This window comes from Talpa europaea, assembly GCF_964194135.1.
Source record: "Talpa europaea genome assembly, chromosome: 7".
NCBI lineage: Eukaryota > Metazoa > Chordata > Mammalia > Eulipotyphla > Talpidae > Talpa > Talpa europaea.
Genome location: NC_140074.1, coordinates 12022845 through 12039877, shown reverse-complemented (window position 1 = coordinate 12039877; position 17033 = coordinate 12022845). Strand labels below are relative to the sequence as shown.

Here is a 17033-nt window from a genome sequence, read left to right as displayed (position 1 = left end):
AAGCACTTTAGGAAATAAAGGCTTCCCCTTCAGAAAGCAATTTGACCATTTATAGTAAGAATCATAAAAATATTTAAACTGTCTCTGAAACCCATGATCTCAGTACCTGAAAACCTGGCAGGGGGAAATGATAACTAAATGTGGAAGAAGCAAACCCAGAATAAGCTCTAGACGCAAAGCTGTTCATTACAGTATTATTTACTCTAGGTGAGAAAATGGAAATTATCTAAATGCCTTCAAGTAGAGGAATGGCTAAGTTAATTATGGTTGAACGACGTGCTCAACTACTAGGAAGGCATGGAAAGTGGTGATTACAAAGACTATGAAATAACATGGGAAGATGCAGATGACATAGAATTGAAGAAAAAAGCAGGATACACAAGTGTACATACAAACAGTGTGAGCTCAGCCGGCGTAATTTTAAGAAGCCAAAATTTCTTTGACCTCGGCACAGTGGGCTGGCATTTGACCTTGGCATTTCTGAGTGACCTTGGCATTTCTGAGCAAGCCCACAGGGGCCATGGCCTGGTCTGGAGACCCCTGGGGATGGCATTCTCACAGGATCATTTCTACAGCTTTGCCCTGATCAGCAGGGCCTGGGTTCTGGGTTTGATTTGGGGGCGTGTGGACATTACCAGGGCGGCAGCGGTGGTGGCAGCAGCGGCGGCAGTCACAGCAGTAGTTAGGTCGGCACTCCACTCTCTCTCTCTCTCTCTCTCTCTCTCTTTCTCTCTAGGAGGTGGAGGGTACAGAAGAGGAGGTAGGTGGAGAGTAAGAAGCAGATCACAGAGAGGAGCTCTTCCTTCAGCTTGCTTTGCTACAAACAGAATTAACAAGTAAAGGCAGAGGGCCCCCACGAGAAGGGAAAAAAAAGAAAAAGAAAAGAGCGGAGGATGGAGGCAAAGAAGAGAGGTGAGGAGGAGAGGCAAGTGTCAGGGCTGCAAAGGAAAAAGGGGCCCATTCTGACGACTTGTTCCAGGGCAAAGGCAAATTCCAAATAAACTGTCATTCCCCATCACGACATCAAGGGTGAGCCGAGAAAAACAGTATTTCGCGGAACGACATTCAGGGAAGTGATTCGCGAGCCCTGTGAGTACCTGGAAGTGCTTCCACGCATCCCCCAGGGGAACAGAGACACGGGCCAGAAACACAGTGAGTGGAGAAACACAGTGAGTGGAGGCGGCGACGGATCCCCAGGGTCATACACAAACAGCAGGAGGACAGGCAGGCTCCTAGGCCCCACGCGCCAAAAGGCTGAGTGCCCAGAGGAAAGGGACAGGACTCAATCCCTTCCCCAGCCCCACCCCTCACACGTCAATCTGGCTGCTGACAGCTCAAGGAAATGGAGGGCCAGGATGGGAAGGGCAGCAAAGATGAGGAGATCAAGAGAAAAATAAACCAAAGCAGTGGGGGGGTCACAGGCCCAGGTGGCTGTCTCCTATAACAGGGTGGACTCTGCTTCACCCCAGTTCTTCGGGGTCTCATTTAGGAAAAGCTGCTTGACCCAATGAGAGAGAGGTTGTTGAGATGTGGTAACAAATACTTTCTGTCCTAGGAGCTACAAAGCCCTGTGTCCACATCTGCCACACTTGGTCTCAGGCAAGCAGCTCGCAACCACCTCACCAGGGCACATGTGTCAAAAGGGAGAAAATTCTAAAGCCAAAGACTCCTTAAGCAGGAGCTGGGTCTCCTCTCTATGCTCCCTTCCCTAACCTTTCAGGCCTGGGTCTACCTGTTGGCACAACCCATATACTCAGAGGTTATTCCTCCAAAGCTACAAATTCCCCCAAACCCCCTGGACTTACAGCCTTACCAAGTGGCTGTGCGCTGCTTCCCACTGAGGGACGTGGAGGGTTCAGGGGAACAAACACAGCAAGGTGAGGTGTTCCTTAAAACTCAGGTGACTTCTGTCAAATCCCAGCTCCACCACCAACCATCATGGAACCTGAGCAGCTACTTACCGTCACGAGTCTTCCCTCAGCAGGAACAATGACAATACTCATTTGTCTCACTGAGGGTCAAAATTCAAAGTGGTATTATGAAAGATGTTCAGCCCTAAGGACCATAAAGAAGTTTTATTATGGCTATCAAAAACAGGGAGGCCACCCTTTGGGCCATGTCCCAGGCAGCTTGCTCTGGACAGCAAGGAGCAGGATGCTTTGGGGAGCTGCTCCTGGGGGAGGGGGCGTGCAGGTTCATAAGGGTCATGACCTGGCCTGATAAAAAAAGGAGGCTTCATTTCCAAGAAGGAAGTGGTATAAGTAAAATGGCACAGAGGCAGACACCCCAGTAGCACTGACCCTGCACAGAGCCCTGTGGCCAGGGAGATAGAGAAGTTCCCCCAGAAAGTGCTAAATGAATTGGGGGCAACAGGGAGGGAGAAGTCAGCCCCACTCCAGGGATTCACAGAGCTAATAAAGTTGAGAGGCCTTCAATGGTGGCCAGAGAGCAAGAAGGGGAGGAAAGAAAGGAAAACGTGGCACCAGGGTGGCCTGAGCAAAGGCACTGGAAGGAAAGCACAGCGTGTGTCTGGGTGAAGCTGGAGTGTGGCTGTGCATAAAGGGCATGAGAGAGACCTGAGGAGGAGCCTGGAGGTAGGTCAGGGCTGAACCTTGGAGGGCCTAGAATTCCAACCTCAGACCGTTTAGACCCTGGCCTTGCCCATGGGCAGTGCGGACATACTAAAGGTTTCAGTCACAACTAGAAAGAGCACAGGCAGCTGACTGAGTGCAGAGGTGCCAGAGGGTATACAAATTGGAGATTCCAGTCCTGGGTGCTGGAAATGGGCACCAAAGCATTGCCATAGCAAATACAAACCCACCTAGCCAGCCGGGCCTGCATTCCTCACCCATTTGGTAACTTTTATGATCATTAACCCACAAACATCTTGCATTTTTATTTAGGGCTGGTGCTGCCAGGTGGCAACCTGCCCTCCTGTCACCTTGGGCGGTTTTAGATTCCTTTTCCTGATTAAAGCATGAGGAAGTAGGGCCTCCCTGGCAGTGCAGTGGATTGAGCGCCGTACTGTGAAGCTGTCCGCAGCCTCTGCAGTGCAGGTTTGATTCCCCGCTGGCCAGGGAGCAACCCACATGGCGCAGCAGACCTCTCCTGTCTCGCCCGCCGCTCCCCCGAAGAGTGTCTTTGGTGTGTCTGCCTTTTCTGCTCCCCACTCTGACTCTGGTGAATTCTCTCACCCTCCCGTACCTCTGACCTGTACCCCAGTTCTTGTATAAATAAATTTTTTAAAAAAAGCATTAGGAAGTGCAGCATGCACCCCCCATCTCCGATGACATCAAGGTAGCAACTCAGCACCAAGGTCCCAGTGTCAGGTCGCAGGTAGGACGTCTGTGCCTCTTATCAGCACCCTGATGCCCCAGAACCCTAATGGAATCCTCAAACACTGGTGAGCTAAGGCAAAAGGAGGGATGGAGACCTGAGGACAAACAACAATGCTTGCTCTTCTCTGTCTCAACAGGTAAACTTCTCCATCCCACCCCCACTTATGGTGAGATGTTAGTTGTTATGGTCATCAGAGGGACCTAAACCCAAAGGGGGTGGTTAATATATGGACAAGGGTAGGAGCCACAAAAGCCCATGAAAGCTCACCCCAGTAAGTGAGCAAAATGCCAAAGTGCATCTGGCCACTATGGAAAGCACACTTTGGGATAAGCCCTGAGCTAGGCAGTGTCCAGCGCCAGGCAGCACAGTGGTGGCACTGGTACAAGTTGGCTTGCTTAGCTGTTCTGCCAGCTTGGACTGGGTAGCAGGAGCATAAAACCGCTATAGGACATTTGGAAATTGTTGTTTGAAACTTAAAGGGGTGTTGTTTATATAAATTATGTTACAGGAATTTTTAAGATGGTGGCTAGATTTCACACCGCTATTTGTTTAGAATTGAACAGGGAAGTCTCCATTCACCTCTAACATATCTATGTCTATATATCTTCCTCTCCAGTCTTCCTTGGCCCCAGTCACCTAAATTAAAAAACTTGGCATCATCAGTAACTCTTATAGCCTCCTTACCCAAGTATATATTTTAATCTAATTTATATGCCACCCAGACCACAGTTGTTTTCTGCTCGGGCAGACTTGTGGGAGGCCATTAGATGCCTTGATGAATGAGATCTGACATCACTGTGTCTGTAGCCTCTCACTCAAATACTGATAAAGCACAGTCAAAAAGAGAAAGAAGATGCATCTGGCATGGTATATTTTTAGTAATCCCTGCTGGCTCCTGGTGACCGTGGCTGCCTCTTCCAGGTGCTCACTGCATTGCTTTATTAACAGGTTCCTGAATCTTACTACGATCAATGTGTGTTCACCGGCATCACACAAGTACTCCTGATGGCCAGGCTTAAACAATACTGGTTGGATTGCAGTGACCTGGATTCTGCAGCACATTTACCTGTTCTCTCTTATATTCCCAATATTTTTCTGAGATGACCCACAACTCTTGAGCTGTCTAGCTAGCAGATTTTCTTAAGGCCATGGTCCGTGCTTACTTGGTCAAAGGACTCAAAGAGCCTTGAGTGGTTTGCCTGCAACATGCTCTCCCACCTTGAGCTTTGGTTCCCCCAAAATATTGTCTGTTCTGTTCTTTCCTGCCTAATAGACTCAGTCCCCCACCCTCATCTCATAACTTCTACTGCCTTCCTACCCCAGTGGTCACCTCAATCTCTAGGACCAGACAAGGCTCCTTTCTGCCTTGAAGTCCCAGTTCACTGGCTCCAGCTGAGAAGGCCCATGTCTCCCTCTAGCCTTTAGAACCTGATTTATCACCTGGTTCTACCAAGCCTCTTCTGCTGAGCTTCCAAAGCTTTTAGCAGCCACCTTCCATTCACACGCTATGTGGGGCTGACTAAGCATGGAAGCTTCAGGACTGGCAGAACTGGGATCTTACAATTTTTAAAATCTCTTTGCAGCAACTGGTGCAGTACTGTGCCACAGCAGTCCATAGAACTGCCTGCTCTTTCTAGTCTTCCTCTGGTCCAGGGGAAGGCACATAACTTGGATGGAAGCTGTCAACTACCAACAATCTCATTACCTCAAGCAGATCCAGAGTTCATCTGGTAATGCAATGGACATTGGGTCCTTTAGAAATGGGTAAACTCTGTCTCCTCCGATGTATTTCAATGAAATTTAGTCTACAGATAAGCTAGGGTTATTATTGCACCAGGAAATTAAAGTCTAAAGAGAGGAATTTAAGCATTCAAGATAAATTTGAAATATCAAAGTTATGCTCTTGGAAAAACAATCATGCTTCTTAGATAGACTAGAAATAAGCTATTTCAAATAATCCATTGAAATAAGTTATTTCAAAAACAAAACACTGCCTCCTAAATCAATCTGATTCTCCAGGTTGTGGTGATGAAGGATGCTATGTTTTCAATGTCAGTTCATTAAGCAGGGTTAAACCCGACACACACCCAGATCATTGCCGTTGCTTTAATAATGCAGTGAGAAGCTCTCTTTTCACAGACCGGTCCAGCCCACATGGTACTTAGACGCCCAGGGGGGGGTCAGACTTCCCCAGACATTTGTTGGGGGCTGGCATTCAGGCCGAAGCCATGGGCACTGTCTCCTGCAGGTGCCCCAGAAGATGCAGTTAGACTGGGAAACTTCAGCTGCTGAAAAATCTGACATTTAAATGAGTGCTTTTATTTTTTTTTTTAATTTATACAAGCACTAGGTACAGTCAGAAGTGCGGGAGGGTGAGAGAATTCACCAGAGCCAGAGCGGGGAGCAGAGCAGGCAGAAGGACCGAAGCACACTGCTGAGGGGAGCAGCGGGCGGCAGGAGAGGTCTGCGCGCCATATGGGACCCTCTTCCGGTGGCCGGGGAGCAGCTGGGGATCGAACCGGCGCTGCAGAGGCTGCGGGCCGCTTCGCAACCCAGCGCTCAACCGCCGCGCCACCGGGGAGGCCCGAGTGCTTTTATTTTTAAAAGGCAAAACATGCAGTCACTCCAAAACAGGAAATAACCAGTGCTTTACTGGGGATGTGGGGGAAATTGAGATTGTGATTTTTCTCTCAATTTCGTTGGAAGGCTTTTCCAAAAGAAAACCAAACACCCCACCCAGCAATTTCCCCTACCTAAAAGAGCTGATAGCTGCGAGCAAGCAGACTGTATAACATTTAGATTTATGAACTATTAAGATACGAGTGTGGCGTCAGCAGGATGGAAACCACCAACTGACTAGGTAATTACTTCCTTTCCTTCACCCATATTTACAATCTCCCCGCCCCTCCCGCCTTTTTTCTAGAACCTCACCTGGTTGATAACGTAGATGCCATAGTCCAACTGCTGCCGCTGCAGAATTGGGTGCAAGTAATAGAGCCAGTACTTGAGATGCTCCTGCCGGTTGCGGAATGGAATAATGATGGCCACCTTGTGAGGAGAGATGCAGTCCTTGGGGCTGTAGCGGCCGCCCGCCTTCACTTTCGGGTTCTGTTTCTCCACAAGCGTCAGGTCCACTTTTATATTAAAATCGATTGGCATGGGGCCGACTAGAGAGGTGGAGGGAAGGAGAAGTTAGCAGGCCACAGGACTTGTGGCTCCACATTGTCAAATGGCCAGGCTGCAGCTGCAGGAGACATCTCTTCCTGAGACGCAGAGTGGTCGTGGAAAAGGCACTCACGTCCAGCACTAGGTGTGATGTCCAGCATTAGTGTGACCAACCACCCCAGAAAAATCCTCACAGCTGTGTGGCCTTTGTGCAGGTTCTCTCTGAGCCTAGCCTAGTGGGGAAAGGGGTGTGTGTGTGTGTTGGGGAGGTCAGTGGAGCAGGCTTCAATAAGAAAGTAGTAGGGAGTGGCATGAGGTCCTGCTCCCAGCTGTCCATTAAGAATCTCTTGGCTCGGGCCTCCCTGGTGGCGCAAGGGATAAAGACGCAACCTACGAAGCTCGCCATAGCCACTGCAACACAATTTTGATCCCCGGCCAGGGAGATACCCACATGGCACAGCAGACCTCTCCTGACTCACCTGCTGCTCCCCTCAGCAGTGTATTTCAGTAGATCTGCCTGTTCTGTTCCCCACTCTGTCTCTGGTGAATCCTCTCACCACCCACACCTCTGGCCTGTACCCCAGTTCTTGTATGTATGAATAAATAAACCTTAAAAAAAAAAAAGAATCTCTTGGCTCTTTGTTAATTACCTAGGTCCTTCCCAAGAACGTCAACTCAGACTCTCCAGGGGAGGGACTTGAGAGTCCATATTCAAGTCCCAGGAAAGGACCTGATGGGAGGGGCTGGAGAGCATGAGGCCCCAGAGGAGACTGAGAGGAAAGAGTGAAGAAAGAGCTGGAAAGAGCACCAAAGACGAATGCCTAATACAAGCAGAGTGTGCAGATAGCAAAGGGGATGAAGAAGGGATGAAGGATTAACTCCAAATTTCTGGCTTGGAAGAACATGGCGCCAGACTTTGGTGATAGAAATAAGTAAGACAGCTCCTGGTGTAGAGGAAAGCTGATGAGATAAAGATGGTTGATACTGAGTGAGCAGTAGGTTCGGAGTAGAAAAAGTGGGAAGGTGAAGGTGCAGAGGCAGACGTGGATGTCCTTATCTCCTGAGGAGAAACAGGTTGTGCCAAGAGAGGGCTGCACGTCTCGAAGGCTGGGAACTGCCTCACGTGCCGCACACAGAGAGGCAGAAGCAAAACGACTGGCCCATGGCACACAAAGAATGGGGGAAAGGGTCAACACTCCAGCCTAGGTCCTCAGTACTCCCTGGAGGCCAGACTTTCTCAAAGTGGGTTCCAGGAAACACAAATCCCAGGGCGATACTCAATGGAAGGTCAAATATGGGTGGGAACCCTGCACTCTAAATCCTGCTTCTTGAATGTCATGAGGTATATATACCAAAGACTCTGGGAAGGTGTATAATCAAGAGCTCCACGCTTCACTTTATTTAACCCACATTTCCAAACTCTTGTGGCCACGGAGCTAATTAGTTAGGATACTTTGGGGACTACACACTACTCTGGTGCAAGAAGCTTCACTGCAAAGTGAACTATCTACAAAAAAACTACCTACAAAAGAAGGACCCCTACAGAACAGAGGGGAAACACTAACCACAAACTCAGAACAAGTTCACCTAAAACACACCTGTGAGAACCACCAAGGCCCAGTGCGAAGCCCTCTGTTGCCTGTTTGTTTACCAAGTACGCCCTAGTCCCCAGAAATCACTCACCCTCCTGAAATGAGACATTCTGAGAACAGGAAGCTAGTTCCTCTTGCCCCTCCTGCTTCACACCAGGTGTGCACTTGCCACCTCCTGCTCTCCCCTCCCCAGGACTCCTGCTCTCCCCTCCCCAGTACTCCTCACAACCTCCTTCCCTCCAGCGCCATCATCATGGGACCCACTCTTTTGCATTTATTTTCTCCTGCGATACAGCGCTGATCACATCACTTTCCCACTAAAAACCTCTGATGGCTCTCAAGCTGTGTGGTTTTGGACAAAGGTCAGGCCAAGCCTCTTAGCTTGGCAACAAGGCCCTTCACTCTCAACTCTACCTATCCGCCCCTTGACACCCCCCCCCATCCCTATTAACCATGCCCTTTTTCCTCTTACTGGTAACCTGTTGCATTGATAGGCTATAATCTCAAAATCAAACCTCCAGTGGGCTTCATCCTTCTCCTCTCTACATTGCCACAGAGCTCAGACAGCAGCAGACCACCTGGGACAGGAGACTCTCAGGGCTCCAAAAGCCCTGGTCCCCCCCTGGCCTCTAGGGAAGGACCAAGGCCTCACAGCTCAGTCACTACAGAAGGGCCTGCTGACCTAGCTCCAATATCCTAAGGTGCCTTCAGCTAAGCAGTCACTCCGCCCCACCACTAAGAGGTCACCTTGGACCAGTTTTTTCCAAACCTATCATCAGAATCTCCTGAGGTACTCTGTAAAAATATGGACTCTCAGGCCCCTCCCCTAGAGAGTCTGACTTGACTGATCTTGGAAAGGACCTAGGTAATTAACAAGGAGCCAGGAGATTCTTCATGGACAGCTGGGAACAGGACCACCCCCCGCCCTTCACAAGCCTCAGGGCTTTTATGGAGGTAGCCCTTCCCCAGGAGCCCCACGAGGCTGGACTCCCCAACCCTGAGGATAGGCTTCTGGGAGGCCTTGCTGCACAGCACTTGTGAAAAACATGAAAGCTCCGTCATTAGGCTCTTTTAACTTCAGAGGGCCCCACAACATCTGCAACTACCCAGGACCATCTGAAGATGGTGCATTTTCGGAACCCAAAAGACATCTGGATTGTCACCTTACCAACTCACACCTTCTCTAACCAACCAGAAGGCGCGAATTCACACTGGGCCTATCTAGCCGCTCCAGAGTAGACACCTTCAGGCTGGAAAGCAACTTAGTTTCACCCCTTTTGGAGCTCCAGAAAGGTGGTCCGGAGGTAGTTTCCTCTATAGGAAAGGATGCCTGAGCCTGGCTCAGCTCCATCAGTGGCTTGCTGAATGATCTTTGGGCAAATACCACTCTCTCTCGGCATGCTGGTTTCCCATCTGGAAACCCAGGAATTGGAACTCAACCTGTCTCCAGTGAATGCTATTGAAACACCCTCACCCTGCCCTTACCGCCTATGACCAAACCTGCTTCTCTGGGATCCCACCCGTGACTGACACCACTGTCCAGCCTATGAGAAGAACTGAGTGGTTCATCTTCCCCTACCTCTCTCCTTATCCCCAGCACACTCAGCCACACACAGGAGGTGACACCAGCATGTGACAACCCACAGGAGCCTACTCAAGTGCCAACCAGAGTCTTTTCTAAAGCACCTGTTTATAAAGACTTTCCTGCAGAAGTGTCAAGGCCACTTCTAATTTGTTTTAATCCATACTCTCTGGATACCTAATGTGGTGCCAAGTTGTGTGCCAAGTCCGAATATGCGGTACTGAGAGGAGGGGATAGGATGGACAAGATAGTTCTGGACTTCAAGGAGCTCCCTGATAAGTGTGTGGCAGAACCTAGTGAGAACCACACTGGCTCACGGCTGGCCAGCAGCAGAGCTTTATCCCCACACTGCCTCTTCTCCCTCCCCTGCTCCCCTGCCCCTCTCACATCATGTCTCCAACCCTTCTCACCCAATCTGGCAATTCTTTCCTTACCTTCTCTCTTTACAGCCTGCACAGCTCTGAGAATTGTGCAGCTTATACAAGTGAACAGTGATTGAACAGTGTGGGCTGTCAGTGGCAGCTCCAGGCCTGGAGCCAAATTACCTTCTTGGGTTCAGTGCCAACCAGGAGGCCTCCCTGAGTACCCTGCAACACCTCCTGCCATGCTTCAGGGGCCATCCTCCACTGCGTGCCTGGTTCTGTCCCATGGAAAAAATCCGGAGAGCACAGACTCCAGAGCAGTGAGCAGCTCTACTCAGAACCACGCAGCCCTGCTACCAGATCTCAGAGCCACTGCCCAGAGTCTCAGGGGGAGGTGAAGGGAGCAAGCGGAGGGCTGAGGGCTCTCTGACAGTCCTCAGGCCAAGCCAAGGCTCCCTTGCTGTGCGGCGCACGGCGTGTGCTACCACAGGCCCTCGGCCCTGCTGGGCTGGCTTGTGTGTTTTCTTGGCTCTGGAAGCTGGGAAGCAGGGTTACGTAAGCAGATGAGCAGATGTGAGCCTGTCCTCGGCTCCCCCGGCTAAAGCCCCGCCACGTGGGCCTCTCGGCTGGGAGTCCAGGTCATGGCCTTGCGTGTAAGTCGCTCAATAACTTCAATGTGTGAGCTCAACTCAGACAGATTCCACTGCTTCCCTTGCCCGGCCCGGCAAGCCCAAGCACACACATGCCCTTCCATCAAGCCCTGCTAATCTAGAGTCAACCCAGCACAGACTCCACGCCTCACGTTCACGCTGGCTGAACCCCCCGTTCAGTCCTTGAGCCTCAGTTAAGTAGGCAGGAACATCTAGTTACCGCTTCCCAACAGACCAGCCAGTGTTTCAGGGTACAATTCCTGCCCTGATGCTGCCTGGAACAATGTTTCACCAGCCTGGGACAAGACAGTAGACAACGGTTCTTCTTCATTAAAGCTAAATGTCATCGATGTATCTTCCTCCAAGATTAAGTGCTTCTTACTCTTTAAATGTTAAAATGTCCCTTTCAAAATGAAATGATCATGGTGGATTTTGATGCTGGATTGATTTTTATACTTTTAATTTTATGAAAAAAAAAACATTTGGCAGTTGTTGGTCAGGCCCCTAAGTTTCTTTTGAAATTTTCCCAGCCAGTGAAATTCAAACATTTGAGAACTATGGGGCTAGGCAGTGCCCAGAGCTTTATGGTTCTAAAAGTTGGGGGGCTTGAATATTTCTCTTAGCCAGGTCTCAGTCTGGCTAGCACACAGCATAGCCCCCTTACAAACCAGCCCCCTGCCACCACGGAATTGTTTCAGCCTCACTTAGGAGGGCTCTTTCCCTCTGTACCAATCTTCCAAAGGCCAGCTATGCCCCAGAAACTGAGCCAGGTACTACCCATCCCCCAGGCTGGGGAATGAGAGCTGTTTGCAGTGGTGCCAAAAACAGTACCCCCAGAGGCCCCTTAGACTAGAAATCAGAAGCATCATCCACTACACAGAGCTCATCCCAAACCTTCTCTCCAGTCCACCAGGGAAAAGAAAAGCTTTCCAGAGTTCCCCAAGGACTTCATAATCACCAACCCAACAGCACCTGTCTGGTTCAAACATCATCCCTCCACCCCCAGGAAACCTTCTTGACCCACTCAAGGTTGGTTCTTCTTCTTCCTCCTTTTCCCTTATGTACTCAGAGCACCACTTTCATTAAAACATGCGCCTGGCTAGCACACACCACATACCCATTGGCACCAGGCATGCCACAGTGGGGCTGCGTTAAGAGTAGGTCTCTGCCCTTGGCAGAAGGGGCACCCGCAAAGCAAACAACGGAGGTGAAAGTGACAATGCTGAGAACAGCTGATACGGCACAAAGAAAGGGAGTTATTTCTGGGGCCAGAGTCAAGGAAAGCTTTGCAGGGAAACAGCTGCCTGAACTGGGCTCCTCAGCTCCTCCCCTCTAGGAACACAGCACACAGAGCAATGAGTGTCCACCTGGCTGCCATGGCCACAGAGAACACCAGCAAATCTTAGCTGAGTGCAGGGTACATGGCCTTCCTTCCCACTTCTCTGTCGCTCTGAAAGCAACAAAGGATTTCAATGAGTCATGAGACAAATTCACGAAGACGACGAGGCAGAGTCACCCTATGATAGCCGTTTCTCTTGAATTCTAAAAGTGCCAGAAATCATTTCTTATACCAAATTTTAATTGTACTTTCCTTTATACCTTTGGATATATTTTTAAATAGAACATTCAACTTTAAAATATATAACCCAAGGACAATAAATGTGACTCCCCATCCCTTTTCCAAAATAAAGATTTCAAACATACACACACACACACACACACAAAATTTCAAAACATGCAACTCGGTACTGGAAAACGGGAAGTATCTGCTATTCCCAATGCTGATTTCATATGCCTCGGGCACATGGAACACATTTTTAAGAGCCACTGTTTTGTTTTTTTATTAAGATTTATTTATTTATGCATACAAGAGCTGGGGTACAGGTCAGAGGTGTGAGAGGTGACAGGATTCACCGAGACAGAGTGGGAGCAGAACAGGCAGACTGACTGAAATACACTGCTGAGGGGAGCAGCAGGCGAGTCAGGAGAGGTCTGCCGCGCCATGTGGGTCAGCTCCCTGGCCAGGGATCGAACCCATGCTGCAGTAGCTGAGGAAAGTTTCATTGTATCTTAACCCCTTGTGCCACCAGGGAGGCCAAACAGCCACTGTTCTCTTTGCCAACTCACCATCCCATCCCCACTGTTAGACCCCAGGGGCAGAAATGCTTTTTCAGCAGGAAGCAGAACACATTTGCAGCCCCAGCACACTGTGTCTGGGGGTATCAAGAAAGACAAAGCTCAAAAAATACAAGTGTGCCAAAGAAGGCCTGCAGAGCAGAGCCAGATGGCCACGAGGGAGCAGGGTGCATCAGGCACAGGGGGACCAATTGCTCTTCCATGTGTGTAAAGTGGCGCACTTTGCAGGGCCTCCAAAACATGGCCTGAAAGTAAGCCGGTCAGCAAGGAAACCAGGACCTCCCTGGAAATGTCCTTTCTTGTGTTCTACTCTCACCCCCATCAAATCCATCCAACCTTTACACAAAAACTAGAGCAACTACATCTACTTTCTAAATACTGGTGAGATTTCGATCTATTGCAGACTTTCTCAAACTGTGGAACGCAAGGAAGATCATCTGGGAAAGCATGTAAAACTGCAATTTCTGAGTCCTACTCACCAGAGCTTCTGGTACAACTTTAATGTCGGCCCCTGGACTTTATTTTGAGACATGCTGATTTATAGGTTCACTCATTAACCATCCCTTTCCTTTTACTCCATGAAGCTCTTTAACAGTAAGGTGCCAAGAAAAACAACTTCCACCTGGAACTACAGTGTATTTCAGCTCTCTGACAATGCATATCATATAAAAGAATGTGCTTCACTTTGGGGTTTTGCAAAGGGACAGATGTAACAACTTTGTGCAGAGGCTCCACAATCATAACACATTTTAACTCTTCCCTAGCCTTGACTTTTTGTTACGTTTTCTCTTTTTCTGATTTTAATGTATTTATATTGATCCTTTTTATGGCATGTATTCTTAGAAGTTACCTCAAAAGCCTTGGTGAAAGAGGTTAAAAATCCTCCCAGGTTCAAACCAAAGTTTCCCTAAGCCCCCCAGGGCAATCAGTCCCAGTTACAGATGCCCACAACATCCTTCAGAACCAAGATCACAACATTTTCAAGGTTACATTCCAGTCCTGCAGGGGTGAGGAATACACTCAATCTATCTGCCTCCTCCATCAGACCCATATTTCCTTGAGAGCAGGGGTTTTGTTCCATTCCTTTATGCACTTGGGACAGTTTCTGATGGAGAAGGATCCACAAATGTGTGCTAAACCAACAGCACTTGTTCAACTACAAGGTAAGCAGCTAACAGAGAAAGGAACTACCTTGATTTTGATCTTTGAGCATCTAGATTGTCCTAATTAACACCAACAACCAAGGTGACTAAAGGCAAAAACACTGTCCTTTCTGAACTCTAAAGATGTCTCCTGTTTCCAGGGAGAGCACCTGCGAAGTGATCTACAGGAATATCCCCTGCTCTCAATTGTAAAATAAATGTCCTCAGATTCTAGGTCAATAATTTGAGATTCTGTGGTAGTAAACGGCCTAACCTCCTAATGAAAATATCATATTTCCTCATCTAAACCTCACAATGACACATAAAACAGGCTCTTCGTTGAGAGAGTAACCCTATGAACCTGGGGTGGTCACTGAGTGCAGGGTCTTGTCACCAACAGTACCAAGGTTTAAACCTAAGGCAACAAAGCTCTAATCAGACCCTCCCCGACGCTAGTCAGGACACCCCCCCTGACCATGATCCTCCATGATCCACCATGATCCTCCTTGAATTTGAGTCCTGAAGAATCCTGGCACATCAGGGCTGCAGGAGCCTTGAGAATTATGTTTCAACCCCAGGGTTATGCACATAAATCAGAGAGAGTGACAGAGTTCCTTAAGGACACTCTTGGACATCCTTATCGTCCCCCTTTTAGTCCTTTAAGGTTCTGACATTCACGGACACTTCTACACAGTGGACAACAATATTCACCCTACCTGTGCACATTGGTGTTCTGTCTCAGAAGCCTTCTCAACCCTGAGGTCCAGGGAGACACCAACCGATCCCAGGTGGCATAAAAGCAAATCTTACTTGACATCAGTCATATATATCTTTCTCAAACACTATCACCACGAAGGCCTGAGTTCGATCCCCAGCCAGGGAGCTAACACACATATGGCACAGCAGACCTCTCCTGTCTCGTCTGCTGCTCCCCTCAGCAGTGTTTTCAGTCAGTCTGCCCATTCTATTCCCCACTCTGTCTCTGGTGAATCCTCTCACACACACACATTTCTATAGCATGAATGGTGATAGTTCCCAAATCCAAAAATGGAGCAATAGAAGCAAGGAGAGAGCACCAGGGAGGCCCTAGAACTGGAGGCATGATATAGTACATTTCTGTCTGGGGTAACCCAAGGAGGTGGTTTCCACCAATGAAACTACAAATATGCAAGGCCATGAGGTTGAGAGCCAGTACCTGAGGAGCAACAACTTTTAAAATCCAGTAAAAAGGCTTCCTGGCATTTGTCCGAGGAGGAATTTCTGCTTTGTTTGGTCCTTGCTCAAAGGCAGATTTTCTCCTCACCCAGCCCTTCTTCCTTCTGGTTTCCCTTCTTCCCTCCCTCCCCTGGAATTGGTGGAAACTGTGCCTGACCACAGTTACCACTACCAGGAAAGGCCCAGGAGGCCAACTTGCTTGGAAATTGTTAGTTCCAGGAAGATCTCACTGCATCTCTCTTCTCTCAGAATTAGAGTACTTCTGGAAACAATGATTTGAACTTCGCAGAAAGGACTAGATAGATGATAGAAGCCTGGTGTTTAATTTTAAGACCTTCTCCTTCAAGGGACCTCCCTGGTGGCCTAGGGGTTAAGTCTCAGCGCTATCACCACTAAGGCCTGAGTTCAATCCTCGACCAGGGAACTAACCCACATATAGACCTCTCCTATCTCACCTGCTGCTCCCCTCAGCAGTGTATTTCAGTAAATCTGCATGTTCTGCTCCCCACTCTGTCTCTGGTGAATCCTCTCACACACATACATCCATCGCACCTCTGTCCGACACCCCAGTTCTTCTATGCATTAATAAATAAATAAATCTTTAAAAAAAAAAAAAGACCTTTCCCTTCAGACTCAGATAGTCCCCCTTCCTCCTCTGGATCCTCCCCACTCAATCTGGAGCCAGTCGCCAAGTGGCAGTAGGGGACTTGCCACAGAGAACTCCAGGCTCAGAATGAATGGCAAGAATCACATTTATCGCCATTCTTTTCTCATTAATTTCCCCTGCTCAGGGTGTTGGGGAAGAAGACTTCATTCTGTGTCGTCTTATGCCATTTGGTAGAAAATATGTCGAAACCTAACAATGTAGTTTCCAAGGGTAGCAGCATGGTAGCAAGAGGTCACAGACCAAAGTTCTCAACAAAATATGGGACTGGGGCCTCCCTGGTGGCGCAAAGGTTAAGACACAACCTATAAAGCTATCCACAGCCATTGCAGCACAAGTTGGATTATCAGCCAGCCAGGGGGCAGCCCACATGGCGCAGCAGACCTCTCCTGACTCACCCTCTGCTCCCCTCAGCAGTGTGTTTCAGTCAGTCTCTGCCTGTTCTGTTCCCTACTCTGTCTCTGGTGAATCCTCTACTGCCCCACACCTCTGGCCTGTACTCCAGCTCTTGTATGCATAAATAAATCTTTTAAAAAAATACTTAAAAAAATATATATGGGACCAACAAGGAATTAATATCCACAATGGATAAGGAACTCCTGACATAGCTCCAAGAAAAATGTAAGCACCCCAGGGAGAAAAAAGAACAAAAAAAAAGGAGAGGCAAAGGATTATTAATAATAAGTAACTTATCAAGGAAGAATTCCAAAAGCCATTAAGCATTTGAAGAGAAGCTCAGAAAAAAAAAAAAAAAGCAAATTAAAATGAAAGCTGTAACAACATATCTATTTGTTTGGCAAACATAAGGAAGCTGGCTAATGCCAGTATTTGTGGGGGTACAAAGATTTCCAAGGTCCCCTGGTGGAAATGTAAATGGGTGGTGGCCACTCTGGAGCTGTATCTGGCATTGCTCAATCAACATAAACACACACACAGGTCCATAAAGGACACGTAGGAGGCTGTTCCTTGCACAGTACTTGTGAAGGCAAAGGGAAAGAGAAAACTGGGATGAACACCAGTCTAGTATGCAGCCGTCAGAATCAACACATTAGATGTACACTTAGCAACATGGGCGGGCCTTGGAAAGAAGGGTGAGCCCAGTTCTTGGTTTCTAAATACTACTCTATTAAAAAAAGCGAGGACTCATCAGAGAAGTGGCTGATTCCAGGGCTGTGTCAGGAAAGTA

The 17033-nt window shown here is 48.5% G+C and overlaps 1 protein-coding gene across 2 annotated transcripts in view; it reads right to left on the bottom strand.

Moving 5' to 3' along the window:
* Positions 1-17033, bottom strand: part of B4GALT1 (beta-1,4-galactosyltransferase 1) — a gene marked incomplete at both ends in the record, with an annotated part of 45023 nt that overhangs the window by 11676 nt on the left and 16314 nt on the right. For both annotated transcript variants that reach the window (XM_084238753.1, XM_084238754.1), the window contains one exon: positions 6271-6506. In XM_084238753.1, the coding sequence (XP_084094879.1) occupies positions 6271-6506 (236 nt within the window). The remainder of the gene's footprint in view (positions 1-6270; positions 6507-17033) is intronic.